The following is a 15,022-nucleotide window of genomic DNA, read 5'->3' as shown; positions in this document are numbered from 1 at the left end:
GACATAGCAACTCCATTTTACGATATATGCTATTCCAAGTCATACCGATGACTCATGTGAAGAAAACTCCAGACTTGGTTGAAACCTGTAGGACTTAGAGGTGTGGTAATAAGGAATTGTTAATGGACGTATAGTGTCATACGGTTGCTCCACTATCGAAGGCATATATATATTGACAACAAACAACATAATTAAAAACAGTTGATTTTAATATAAATTTTAAATCATCCACTATTTTTATCAGGGAACAAACAGTGTTACATGTAATAATTAAATTTCTAGTACTATAAGGTTCTTTTTTCACAATTGTTCAAATTTTTCGTAATCTTACTAAAAATTGTGAAAGGAAAAAAATGCATATTTCAAGATTTTCTCTTAAGTTTATCTTCAATGTAAAGGTTTTTTTTAATTCACAGATCACCAAAAAATTGAAACCCTGGAAAATATGACATTTTTTGTAATCTTACTAAATGTGGAGCTTAAGGCATTTCAAATTTCAAGATTTTCTCTTCAGGTTATCTGTAATGTATCTGGTTATACATTTTTTTTTTTTAATTTGTATCATCAAAAAGGTGGAACCCTTGGAAAATGTGACATTTTTAGTAATTAAATACTAACGAGTCACCAGACTGGGTTGTCCGCAATCAAGACAGGATGTTTCACAAACAGGCACACATATACAGTAATCTCACAACAGGTTTATTCCACCTGATAAATATATCTTATACAGGAAAACATTGCTTTACAATAGTGCTAGTCTTCAAGAGTTAACTCTCTGCTTTAATAGAAGTTATGAGTTAGCTCACTTCAATTTCGTTGCAAGCTTAATTTTAACAGCTCCTTTTTTAGTATTGAGCCCAAGTTAACTCCCTTCATTAAAGTGCAGAGCATGAGTTAGCTCCTCTTGATTCTTAGTAAAAAATGTGCGATTATATGTTAGAGGTCATGGTGTTTGAAAAGTTGTTACTCAACTGTTCTGTGATATCGACTAAATGGTGCTGATGTTAAAATAAACAATCCTATCAGTTGACTAAAGCTTTTTTTTATGGAATCAAATGAATCCATATGTCCCTTATTTTAATGAACAATACAATTACTGGAGTTATATGACAGACACAAAATGGCCTTGACCTTACCCTAGGCCTCTCAATAAATTGACCTTGACCTGACCATAGGACACAATAAAATGACTTTGACCTGACCCTAGGCCTCTCAATAAATTGACCTTGACCTGATTCTAGGACTACCAAAAAATGACCTTGACCTGACCCTAGAACCCTAAAAAAAGAGCTTTGACCCGACCCTTAGACTCTCAATAAAATGGCCTTGACCTGACTCTAGGACCCTCAATAAAATGGCCTTTACCTAACTCTAGGCCCCTCAATAAAATGGCCTTGACCTAACTCTAGGCCCCTCAATAAAATGGCCTTGACCCTAGGACCCCCAATAAAATAGCCTTGACCTGACCCTAGGACTCTCAATATAAATTATTGTATCCATATATATTAGATATCTACTACTGTATTTTATATTATTAATACATGTGGAAATCCATCGGGGAGTGAAATAGCAAAAACTGGAGACCTGGATGAGATGATATTCCCCTGACCTCAAACAGATAAACCAGTATATCAGTATAAATACATATGGGTCAAAGAGGTAATATTAACCGTAATAATCTGGATATCACTGGATATATACATATGTATGAACCTTTCTCATGATTAGTCATTGTAAGGAAAACCCAAAATCAAACATCCCAGCATGAACTTAAAACCTCCCTGATAAAACTCTAGTGAAAACATTGGTGGGATTAGTGAATATAAAGTCAGAGTTAATATTATCATGATTTGAGCATAAAAATATAGATATAACACATAATATAAGAGAAACCACACAAAAGAGCACTTGTAACACTGGGTAGACACTCATTGTACCTGCAGTATAGAATCTCATCAGAGTGACAAGGAGAGTATCACCCTGATATCATCAAACATAAAACACAATTTTACATTCAGTAGTAGGTATGTTTAGTATGGCTACCTGCACCAATCTCAGGAAGTCAAACCTGCACCAACCACAGGAAGTCAGCCTGCACCAATCTCAGAAAGTCAAACCTGCACCAATCTCAGAAAGTCAAACCTGCACCAACCGCAGGAAGTAAAACCAGCACCGACCTCAAGAAGTAAAATCTGCACCAACCTCAGGAAGTCAAACCTGCACCAACCACAGGAAGTCGAAGCAGCACCGAACACAGGAAGTTGAACTAGCACCGACCACAGGCAGTCGAACCAGCACCGACCACAGGAAGTTGAACCAGCACCGACCACAAGAGGTCAAACCAGCACCGACCACAAGAGGTCAAACCAGTACAGACCACAAGAGGTCAAACCAGTATAGACCACAAGAGGTCAAACCAGTATAGACCACAAGAGGTCAAACCAGTATAGACCACAAGAGGTCAAACCAGCACCGATCACAAGAGGTCAAACCAGTATAGACCACAAGAGGTCAAACCAGTATAGACCACAAGAGGTCAAACCAGCACGGACCACAAGAGGTCAAACCAGTATAGACCACAAGAGGTCAAACCAGTATAGACCACAAGAGGTCAAACCAGCACCGATCACAAGAGGTCAAACCAGTATAGACCACAAGAGGTCAAACCAGTATAGACCACAAGAGGTCAAACCAGCACCGATCACAAGAGGTCAAACCAGTATAGACCACAAGAGGTCAAACCAGCACGGACCACAAGAGGTCAAACCAGTATTGACCATAAGGGGTCAAACCAGTATAGACCATAGATGGTCCAACAAGTATTGACCATAGCAAGATCAACCAGTATCAACCATAGGTCGTACCAGCACAGACCTCTGCAGGTCCAACTAGCACCAACCATAGAAGGTCCAACCAGCACCAACCATAGAAGGTCCAACCAGCACCAACCATAGAAGGTCCAACCAGCACCAACCATAGAAGGTCCAACTAGCACCAACCATATAAGGTCCAACTAGCACCAACCATAGAAGGTCCAACCAACACCAACCATAGAAGGTCCAACTAGCACCAACCATAGAAGGTCCAACTAGCACCAACCATAGAAGGTCCAACTAGCACCAACCATAGAAGGTCCAACCAGCACCAACCATAGAAGGTCCAACTAGCACCAACCATAGAAGGTCCAACCAGCACCAACCATAGAAGGTCCAACTAGCACCAACCATAGAAGGTCCAACCAGCACCAACCATAGAAGGTCCAACTAGCACCAACCATAGAAGGTCCAACTAGCACCAACCATAGAAGGTCCAACCAGCACCAACCATAGAAGGTCCAACTAGCACCAACCATAGAAGGTCCAACTAGCACCAAGCATAGAAGGTCCAACCAGCATCAACCATAGAAGGTCCAACTAGCACCAACCATAGAAGGTCCAACTAGCACCAACCATAGAAGGTCCAACTAGCACCAACCATAGAAGGTCCAACCAGCATCAACCATAGAAGGTCCAACTAGCACCAACCATAGAAGGTCCAACTAGCACCAACCATAGAAGGTCCAACCAGCATCAACCATAGAAGGTCCAACTAGCACCAACCATATAAGGTCCAACTAGCACCAGCCATATAAGGTCCAACCAGCACCAGCCACAGACTACAAGTTTCATGTAACACTGACCATTGTGAGCAGCAGTAAACACCATTTGAGGCAGCTACAAGCAGTATCGGCCATAGTGGATCAAAGCTATACCTTGTCTGACTACCATCACCTAACTGGCCCTGGCTGCTGGCATATTCCAGGTGGCGCCAGGTGATCAAACCTGTGTCATAAATTTCAGCCTCAGATAAGTAAATGGAGAAAAGTTTTTTATCATCACCAGGATCTTGTGATCACACTAGGTAATTTGAGGAGGACAGGAAAGGCGACTTGTGTGATGTATAATAGGCGGTGTGGATGTAGTTGCCTCCCTGATGTAGGACTAGTTGTCCAGAAATGTGGAATGGTTGGATGATGCCAAAACAGCCACGTGACAAAAATGAAACAGACAATACATTGTCTGTGGAATGTGTGAAATGGATGGACAGCACTGAAGGTTGACGGACGGATGAAACTGCTACGAAAGTTCAAACTGGGGACTTCCAAAAACATAGGCCGGTCAACAGATTAGTGGTAAAGAATACATCTGGCACAAAGTGAATTGTAGGTGTTAGCACCTAGTGTCTTCCTGGGCTTGTTGAGTAAGCGGTATTTGGGACTCAAAAGTCTCTGGGTTGGTGTCCGGTCTCCTGTTCTCCTTCAGGGCTGGACCCCATTCATCTGTTGGACAGGAAATACTTTTGACAATCTGCAAAAAAAAAAAAAAAAATTGTTACAATATACACAAAAGCAGATACATCGAGGTTACACAATGAGTGGTTGTTGGATATGGAATTTATTTCACATGAGTTAGTTATTTTTTAAAAGATACAAAAGACACAAGCTTTTAAATTACAAGTGTGAAATAAATTCCATATCCAACAATTACGAGTCGTGTGACCTGTTTCTACCACAATAATATCGGCTTGCATCAAAGGGAAACGTGGCCAAGTATGATTTCGCATATGCAAATAAAGTGTACCGGTGATGTCCGGGACCCGGTGATGTGACGTCATTCGATTATTGATGACGTCAATAACAATTGCAGCTTGGGTCAAAGTTCAAATTCTTGACCAATCAAAAGACCAAAAGGTCATATACCACTAGTGGTATTAACATATATTTATCCAACAGTCGGCACATTTATACAATGGCTTGAGAGTGGAATAACATAGCATATTGTGATACTGTAGCAGGAATGGACGGGGCTGAAGAACGTTGTCCAGCTAGCTAAAACGGTTAGGGGATCTATCTAGAGTTAAGAGGTCCGAAGGTTAAAGTCCCAGTATGACTGTTGCATTTCCCCCTCTCCTGTTACATCTGATAATTGGTTTGGTTTATTTTGTTTAACGTCCTATTAACAGCCAGGGTCATTTAAGGACGTGCCAGGTTTTGGAGGTTGAGGAAACCCGGAACACCCGGAGAAAAACCACCGGTCTACATTCAGTACCTGGCAACTGCCCCACATAGGTTTCGAACTCGCAACCCACAGGTGGAGGGCTAGTGATAAAGTGTCGGGACACCTTAACCACTCGGCCACCGCGGCCCCACATTTGATGCTCAACCAAATACCCACACAAGGTAGTATAAGGTTTCCTGTGTCTTTGAGATCCAAAACTTTGAGAGGAATTTAGCGGAACTGGACCAGAATGAATGCTGATCACCAGGTTGCACAAATGGTTAATGTCTGTTTAGAGTTCAGAGGTACTGGGTTCAAACCCTGGTCTGGTTGTGGCATTTTCCCTCTCTCTAATGACAACATCTTGACAATGCCAAATTTTAACTGTAAACTAGTTATTCCCTATATATGTGTACTGGTATTATAACTCAACAATTCCATCTACAGATAAAGAAGATACACTGTATGTATATCAAAACTAGTGTGTAATATTTTGATCTTCATGTGTCTATAAAATCATTAAATTTACAAAAGAATTCACTGAAAACTACAAAAGTCTAAACCTGAATCCTATAGAGTCTGAAATCAGATTATCCTGTGTATTAGACAACCATAATTCTCTACACACATTCCCTAATTACCTGTGCTGTAGACTTGTTTTGATTGTGTGACCTTAACCTTACCTTTGTTAAGTTAATAAAAATATGTGTCCTTGAAACGTTTTGTTAGATGTGTTTGGTTTCACAGCAGTTTTTTTTTATCTGTTTTTACTTTATTCAGCTGTGTGACCTTGACTTTTCCATTTCATAGACTTGAAAACTGTATGACCTTGATTCTACCTGTAAGTTTCTCTTTCCCTTAACCTTCTTGTTTAGCAGACTTGAAAAAATGTATGACCTTGATTTTATGCGTTTTCATGTTTGGCTGGTGTGACCTTAAATCTGTTAATCTGATTGATTTGTACATTGACCTTGACCCCTTACCTTTATTTGAAACTTGTTAAACTGTTTCACTTTTACTGTCTTACACACATGTCTATCTAGTATGACCTTGACCCTAAAGCTTTGCTTAACAGGTTGACCTTGACCTTATCTTTGTTTAAAAATAGCCTTACCTCTTTTATCGACATGCTTGGCAGGCGTGACCTTGCCCTCATGACCTTGATAAGAGCCACTATAGGGATGAAGATAACTGAAGAGAATCCTATAAGGAAGCCACAAGCTTCAGCCCAGGGTGGGAAAATATAGGCATCATATTTTGTTGGTTTGAAGTCAGCCCAGGTAAAAATCAGGATAAACTGAAACAAGAAAGAAAACAGGTGAGTGTACAAGTCGTGTATATTGTTAAAAGGCCCTTATCCCCACTTGACACCCACCTCCTGCCCCAATATCTCCCCAAATCTAATATCTCCCAACTATGATATCTCTCACACTCTAATATCTCCCCCACTCTAATATCTCCAAACTCTAATATCTCCCCCACTCTAATATCTCCCCCACTCTAATATCTCTCCACTATAATATCTCCCCCACTCTAATATCTCCCCCATTCTAATATCTCCAAACTCTAATATCTCCCCCACTCTAATATCTCCCCCATTCTAATATCTCCAAACTCTAATATCTCCCCCACTCTAATATCTCCCCCACTCTAATATCTCCCCCACTCTAATATCTCTCCACTATAATATCTCCCCACTCTAATATCTCCCCCACTCTAATATCTCCCTCACTCTAATATTTTCCCCACTCTAATATCTCCCCCACTCTAATATCTCCCCCACTCTTATATCTCCCCCTCTAATATCTCCCCCACTCTTATATCTCCCCTCTCTAATATCTCCCCCACTCAAATATCTCCCCACTGTAATATCTCCCCCACTCTAATATCTCCCCCACTTTAATATTTCCCCCACTCTAATATCTCCCCCTCTAATATCTCCCCTCTCTAATATCTCCCCCACTCTATATCTCCCCTACTTTAATATTTCCCCCACTCTTATATCTCCCCTCTCTAATATCTCCCCACTCTTATATCTCCCCCACTCTAATATCTCCCCACTCTATATCTCCCCACTCTAATATCTCCCCACTCTAATATCTCCCCCACTCTAATATCTCCCCCACTCTAATATCTCCCCACTCTAATATCTCCCACTCTAATATCTCCCCACTCTAATATCTCCCCCTCTAATATCTCCCCACTCTTATATCTCCCCACTCTAATATCTCCCCACTCTTATATCTCCCCACTCTTATATCTCCCCACTCTAATATCTCCCCACTCTATATCTCCCCACTCTAATATCTCCCCACTCTAATATCTCCCCACTCTAATATCTCCTCACTATAATATCTCCCCCACTCTAATATCTCCCCCACCTCTAATATCTCCCCCACTCTAATAGCTCCCCACTCTAATACTCTCCCCCACTCTTATATCTCTCCCATCTCCCCATCCCTTTTTCCCCCTAAAATTCCCCCCCCCAAAACCCCCCTTTTCCCCCCCCCAAAACCCCCCAAACCCCCCCCAAAAAACCCCCCCAAACCCCCAAAAAACCCCCCCCGGAGCGCCCCCGGGGGGAAAGGGCCCCAAACCGGGAAGGCCCCCCAGCGAAACCCCCTTTTTGGGCCCCAAAAAAGGCCCCACCAAAGGGGAAAAAAAAGAAAAAAGGGGGGAAAAACCCCCCCGGAAAAACCCCCCCCAAACCCCCCGGGAAAAAAGGGGCCCCACCAAGGGGGGAAAACAAAGCCCCCGGAAAAACCCCCCGGAAGGGGCCCCCCCGGGGGGGGCCCCCAAAGGGGACGCAAAGACCCCCCACAAAAGGAAAGAAGGCCCAAAAAAAAGGGGGGCCCCCCCAAAAAGGAAGAGGAAAAAAAAAACCCCCCAAAAAGGGGAAGGAAAAAACCCCCCCCAAAAAAGGAAAAAACCCCCCGGGGGAGGAAAAAAACCCCGGGGAAAAAAAAAAAAGGGGAGGAAAAAAAGGGGTGAGGAAAAAAGAAGGGAAAAAAAGGGGAAAGGGGGAAAAAAGCGGGGGAAAAAAAAAAGGGGGGAAAAAGGGAAACCGAGAGAAAAAAAAGGGGGGGGAAAAAAAACCCAAGGGCGAAGAAAAAAAAAGAAAAAAGGGGGGAAAAGGAAGAGGGGCCCCAAAAAAAAAGAGCGCCCCCGGGAGAGGCCCCCCAGCAAGGCCCCAAAAAAGGGGAGAGCGCCCCAGAGGGGGAGACCCCCCGGGAGCGCCCCAGGGAAGAGCCCCCCCGGGAAGAGCGCCCCACCAACCCCCGGGGGGGCCCCCCACGCAAAGACGCCCACCGAAAGCCCCCAGGGGGGGGAAAGGCCCCCCCGGGGAGCCCCAACCCCAAACCCCCAGGGAACGCCCCCAAAAAGGGGGGAAAAAACCCCCCCCCAAAACCCCCACGGAAGAGGCCCCCCCGGGAAAAACCCCCCCCCCCCGGAAGAGGCCCCCCGAGGGGCCCCCCCCGGGGCCCCCCAAAAGGGCGGGGCCCCCCACGGGGGGCCCCCCACCGAAACCCCCACGCAGACCCCGCAAAGCCCCCCGGGGGCCCCACGGAAGCCCCCCCAACGCAAGAGGCCCCCGGAGGGGGCCCCGGGAAGACCCCCAGGGGGAAAGAGCCCCCCAGGGGGAAACCCCCAAGGGGGGCCCCCCGGGAAAAAGGGCCCCCCAAAGGGGAAAGGGGGCCCCCCCGGAAGAGCGCCCCCCCGCAACCCCCCCCCCCCCCCCCCCCCCCCCCCCCCCCCCCCCCCCCCCCCCCCCCCCCCCCCCCCCCCCCCCCCCCCCCCCCCCCCCCCCCCCCCCCCCCCCCCCCCCCCCCCCCCCCCCCCCCCCCCCCCCCCCCCCCCCCCCCCCCCCCCCCCCCCCCCCCCCCCCCCCCCCCCCCCCCCCCCCCCCCCCCCCCCCCCCCCCCCCCCCCCCCCCCTTTTTTTTTTTTTTTTTTTTTTTTTTTTTTTTTTTTTTTTTTTTTTTTTTTTTTTTTTTTTTTTTTTTTTTTTTTTTTTTTTTTTTTTTTTTTTTTTTTTTTTTTTTTTTTTTTTTTTTTTTTTTTTTTTTTTTTTTTTTTTTCCACAACTCTCATATCTCCCCCACTCTAATATCCACTCTAATATCCCCCCCACTCTAATATCCCCACTCTAATATCTCCCCACTCTAATATCTCCCACTCTAATATCTCCCCACTCTAATATCTCCCCACTCTAATATCTCCCAACCTAATATCTCTCCCACTCTATATCTCCCCCCTCTATTCTCCCCACCTAATTTAAAAAAAAAACCCCCCCCCCCCCCCCCCCCCCCCTCCCCCCCTTTAATTCCCCCCCTTACCCCCCCCCCCAAAATCCCCCCCTTAAATATTTCCCCCACTAATTCTCCCCCTCTAATACTCCCCACTCAAAACCCCCCTAATATCTCCCCACTTTTAACCCCCCCCAATTCTCCCCACTCAATTCTCCCCCCCCCTTTTACTCCCCCCCACTCTAATTCCCCCCCTAAATTTTCCCCCCCCTTTTACCCCCCTCAAATTCCCCCCCCCCCCTTTTTCCCCCCCTTAAAAACCCCCCACTCTAAAATCTCCCCCTCAAAATTTCCCCCCCCAATTCCCCCCATATCTCCCCACTCAAATTCCCCCACCTTAACCCCCCCACCAAAATTTTCCCCCCTTTCTTCCCCCTAAATCTCCCCCCCCTTTTTTTCCCCCACTCTAAATCTCCCCACCTAAAAAAAAAATTCCCCCCCAAACCCCCCACTCTAATTTTCCCCCCTTTTAAATTCCCCCCTTTTACCCCCCCCTTTTTCCCCATTTTTCCCCCCCTTTATACTCCCCCCTAATATCTCCCCCCCCTAATTTTCCCCACCAAATTTTCCCCCCCAAACCCCCCCTCAAAAACTCCCCCACTCTAATTCTCCCCCCAATTTTCCCCCCACCAAAACCCCCCCCAAACCCCCTTTTTAATTTTCCCCCCTATACCCCCCCCTCAATACCCCCCTTTTTTTAAAACCCCCCCTTTTCTTCCCCACTCTAATATCCCCCCCCCTTTTCCCCCAAAAATTTTTTTTTCCCCCCCAATTTCCCCCCCTTTTTCCCCCCTCTAATATTTCCCCCTTTTTCCCCCAAATTTTTAAAACCCCCCCCCCCCTTATCTCCCCACTCTTACCCTCCCCCCCTTTTTCCCCCCCCTTTAAATTTATCCCCCCCCCTTTTTCCCCCCCTTTTCCCCCCCTTTTTCCCCCCCCAAACCCCCCCATTAATATTCCCCCCCCCTCTTTTTCCCCCCTAATTCCCCCCCCTAAATTTCCCCCCTCAATATCTCCCCCCCCCTTTTCCCCTTCCCCCCATTATTCCCCCCTCTTATTCCCCCCTTATCCCCCCCTAATACCCCCCCACCTTTATCTCCCCCCTTTTTAAACCCCCCCCTTTTCCCCCCCTTTCCCCCCCCCCCCCTTTCCCCCCCCTTAAACCCCCCCCCCCCTTTCTCCCCCTCAAACCCCCCCTTTTCCCCCCATTTCCCCCCCCAAATTTCCCCCCTTTCTAAATCCCCCCCCCCTTTTCCCCCCCCTTTTTTTTCCCCCCCCCTTTTATATCCCCCCACCTAATATCTCCCCCCCACCTAATATCCCCCCACTTAATCTCCCCCCAAATTTTACCCCCTCTAAATCTCCCCACCAAAACTCCCCCCCCCAATTTTTCCCCCCCCTTAATCTCCCCCCTTTTTCCCCCCCCCTTTTAAATCCCCCCCCAATTTTCCCCCCTTTTTTCCCCCCCTCTAATTCCCCCCCACTCTAATATCTCCCCACTCTAATATCTCCCCCCTATCGTCCCACTCAATACTCCCCACTCTAATATCTCCCCACTCTTATATCTACCCACACTCTAATATCTCCCCCACTCTAATATCTCCCCACTCTTATATCTCCCCACTCTAATATCTCCCCCACTCTAATATCTCCCCACTCTAATATCTCCCCACTCTATTATCTCCCTCACTCTATATCTCCCCACTCTAATATCTCCCCAACTCTAATATCTCCCCACTCTAATATCTCCCCCACTCTAATATCTCCCCCACTCTAATATCTCCCCACTCTAATATCTCCCCACTCTAATATCTCCCCACTCTAATATCTCCCCACTCTAATATCTCCCCACTCTAATATCTCCCCACTCTAATATCTCCCCACTCTAATATCTCCCCCACTCTAATATCTCCCCACTCTAATATCTCCCCCTCTAATATCTCCCCCACTCTAATATCTCCCCACTCTAATATCTCCCCACTCTAATATCTCCCCCACTCTAATATCTCCCCACTCTAATATCTCCCCACTCTAATATCTCCCCTCTCTTAATATCTCCCCCCACTCTAATATCTCCCCACTCTAATATCTCCCCACTCTAATATCCCCCCCCTCTAATATCTCCCCACTCTAATATCTCCCCACTCTAATATCTCCCCCTCTCTAATATCTACCCCACTCTAATATCTCCCCACTCTAATATCTCCCTCACTCTAATATCTCCCCACTCTAATATCTCCCCACTCTAATATCTCCCCACTCTAATATCTCCCACTCTATTATCTCCCCCACTCTAATATCTCCCCACTCTAATATCTCCCCACTCTAATATCTCCCCACTCTAATATCTCCCCCACTCTAATATCTCCCCCACTCTAATATCTCCCCACTCTAATATCTCCCCACTCTAATATCTCCCCACTCTAATATCTCCCCCACTCTAATATCTCCCCCTCTAATATCTCCCCACTCTAATATCTCCCCACTCTAATATCTCCCCCCTCTAATATCTCCCCACTCTAATATCCCCCCCACTCTAATATCTCCCTCACTCTAATATCTTCCCCACTCTAATATCTCCCCATTCTAATATCTCCCCCACTCTAATATCTCCCCACTTCTAATATTTCCCCCACTCTAATATCTCCCTCACTCTAATATCTCCCCCACTCTAATATCTCCCCCATTCTCTTATATTTCCCCAACTCTAATATCTACCCCACTCTAATATCTACCCCACTCTAGTATTTTCCCCTCACTCTATTAACCTCACCCCACACCCATATAAAACAACTCCAATTACCAGTAAAGCCACTGGAGCAATGTATTTCCAGCTGTACTTCCACATGTTGTGAGGTCTCTTCCCGATCATCCACTCTATGTCAGAGAGGAATCTGTCTGCCCCTGTAAAACATAATTATGAAGCAAAAAATGTCCCGACTTAAGGTAATAATAATGCTACACTATGATACCCATCATCTGAGGATCTATCAAAAGATTTCAAGAAAATAATTTTTGTCAATAATGTAAGAAGTCAACTGATACTTGGCTGTGGCTTGTGTGCAGTATAGACATGGTCTCTATCACTCAAGTGATGGAGTATACTTCTTGTGATCAGATAGTAGAACCCGCCGAGAATGACATGCCGAAGACTCCTGTGGTATTGCTTGGCTTAAATGTTTTTTAAATGTATTGTACCAGTTTATTTTTGGCTTAAATGTATTGTACCAGTTTATTTTTGGCTTAAATGTATTGTACCAGTTTATTTTTGGCTTAAATGTATTTTACCAGTTTATTTTTGGCTTAAATGTATTGTACCAGTTTATTTTTGGCTTAAATGTATTTTACCAGTTTATTTTTGGCTTAAATGTATTGTACCAGTTTATTTTTGGCTTAAATGTATTGTACCAGTTTATTTTTGGCTTAAATGTATTGTACCAGTTTATTTTTGGCTTAAATGTAATACCGGTTTAATTTTGGCTTAAATGTATTGTACCAGTTTATTTTTGGCTTAAATGTATTGTACCAGTTTATTTTTGGCTTAAATGTAATTTACCGGTTTATTTTTGGCTTAAATGTATTTTATCATTATCATTTTTTTTTTTTAATTATGAGATATTTTGTTAGGGTATTAAACTCACACCATGAGCTGAGTGATGATGTAACACCTACCATATACCCAGGAAATGGCAAAACACTCTGTAAGGCCTACGATGAGCAGTGAGTAGGTGGCAGCATAGTTGTCAAAGAGTTGTAGCACGTACATCCCGCCCTGTAAAATACATAGGTACACTATATTTCATTGCTACTAAATAGAGAATCTTACACTCGTGGCTATGTCATATGGAAATTATGAATCAAGTTTAATAAATTTCATATGATATAGCCACAAGTGTAAGATTCTATTTATCACTTAACCACTATTTATGAGAATATTAGCAAAAAACTGTCAATTTTCGTTTCTATATAAGATAGGCGAAATCCAGCTTTGATGGGACGTTTCCTTCTACCCTGACAATCATATGACGTCACATATTCATTATGACGTCACAATAGTGTTATTACACAATTGTCTTATGATATTTATGACAAGGCCATATGACATGACAGAACCAGCCAGTTATGTGATAAATCCAATTTGATTGAGTAGTTATGTGTTTTACAGTCATAAAATATTTACCATAAATGATGGGACCTTATGGGCCACAGTATAGTGCCATCTTACTGAAATTTCAAATACTGGACCATTGTGTTAACTTTGACAGTAAGTGGAAACATGAATTACACTATACCTTACCTGTGTACAGAATGGAAGCCCAACTATGAAACAGCCAACTGATATTCCAAGGAGAAGCAGCAGCCTCCTTTTTCCGCGTCGGAACAACTCTGGAAACTGGTCCAGCAGTGTGGTGTGTACTGTTGTTACCGTAGCAATCTGATCAATGTAAATGATATGAAACCCTTAATAATCTGACCAATGTCAAGGTCAAGGTGTAAACAGAAACTTTAAATATTCTCCAATGTCAAGGTCACAGTATAAAGAGAAACCATAACTAATCTGACCAATGTCAAGGTCGCAGTACAAATAGAAATCATAAATAAATTGCTCAATGTCAAGGTCACAGTACAAACAGAAATCAAAATTAATCTGATCAATGTCAATTTCACAGTAAAAATAGAAACCGAAAGTAATCTGACTAAAGTCAATGTCATAGTCTAACAGAAAATGAAAACAATCTGTCAAAGTGTGTAATCCCCTTTATGATTCACATCATCTGAATAAAAACTGACCTGTGTGCCAAGTCCTAGTGTTATCAACATGGCGAAGAATAGGATGGACCAGAGCTGGGATATCGGTAACTTAGTGACCACCTCCGGATACACAACGAACGCCAGACCCGCTCCTGTAATATGAATAATACAATTCTCACATTTCGTAACTTTTTATTTGGGCTGAAACAAAACATCTGTTTAGAGCCTCCTGATTCTAACTCAATTTTACCAACAACCCTAAACTATTTACCAGCTTATAGAAAATGATGTCCATACTTTCCAAACTTTCGCTCCCTTTTTTGTCGTTTCATTATACATTGTATAACTGAATGGCTAGTAATCATATATTTAATACAATGGATCTCACAAAGTTCAGAATGGACATTCAGGAATAGTCCATACAAGTATACAGGTGATAATCAATGATCCAAGATAATACACTAAATCAATTATACGAAAGAAACAAAAGCCACAATGGGCCTGTATTGCTCACCAGGTTTTAAAGCAACTTTGAAGTTGATCTAGGTCATTTCTGCAGAAACTTTGCTGATTACCACTTTATTCAAATATCAGAGTAGGCTAGGTTTCTTAGTGTCATTTGAAGATCTTAGGTTTTTTGGCCCCTGTGACCTTGAATGTAGGTCAAGGTCTTTCATTAGAACAAACTTTGTAGCCCTTTATCCCAGCATGCTACAGGCCCAATATCAAGTCCTCGGGTCTCTTGGTTATTGAGAAGACGTTGTTTGAAGATTTTAGCCTATTTGACCCCTGTGACCTTGAATGTGAGTCAAGGTCTTTCATTTGAACAAACTTGGTAGCCCTTCACCCCAGCATGTTACAGGACCAATATCAGGTATTAGTGCCTCATAGATATTGAAAAAGAAGTTGTTTAAAGGAAAAAGTTGAC

General features: G+C 44.0%; 1 protein-coding gene across 1 annotated transcript in view; it reads right to left on the bottom strand.

Annotated features, from left to right (window-relative positions):
• Positions 1–191: 191 nt before the first annotated feature.
• Positions 192–15,022, bottom strand: part of LOC117340919 (sodium- and chloride-dependent glycine transporter 1-like) — a 39,670-nt gene continuing 24,839 nt past the window's right edge. The window contains exons 10-15 of the mRNA XM_033902702.1: positions 14,134–14,246; positions 13,640–13,777; positions 13,015–13,114; positions 12,146–12,246; positions 6,151–6,333; positions 192–4,346 (exon numbers count right to left, since the gene is read on the bottom strand). Coding sequence (XP_033758593.1) covers positions 4,209–4,346; positions 6,151–6,333; positions 12,146–12,246; positions 13,015–13,114; positions 13,640–13,777; positions 14,134–14,246 — 773 coding nt within the window. The 3' untranslated portion in view covers positions 192–4,208. The remainder of the gene's footprint in view (positions 4,347–6,150; positions 6,334–12,145; positions 12,247–13,014; positions 13,115–13,639; positions 13,778–14,133; positions 14,247–15,022) is intronic.

The sequence above is a fragment of the Pecten maximus genome, chromosome 13, assembly GCF_902652985.1.
Source record: "Pecten maximus chromosome 13, xPecMax1.1, whole genome shotgun sequence".
NCBI classification, from domain to species: Eukaryota; Metazoa; Mollusca; class Bivalvia; order Pectinida; family Pectinidae; genus Pecten; species Pecten maximus.
The sequence above is the reverse complement of the archived record's forward strand: the minus strand, read 5'-3'. Positions and strand labels throughout refer to the sequence as shown.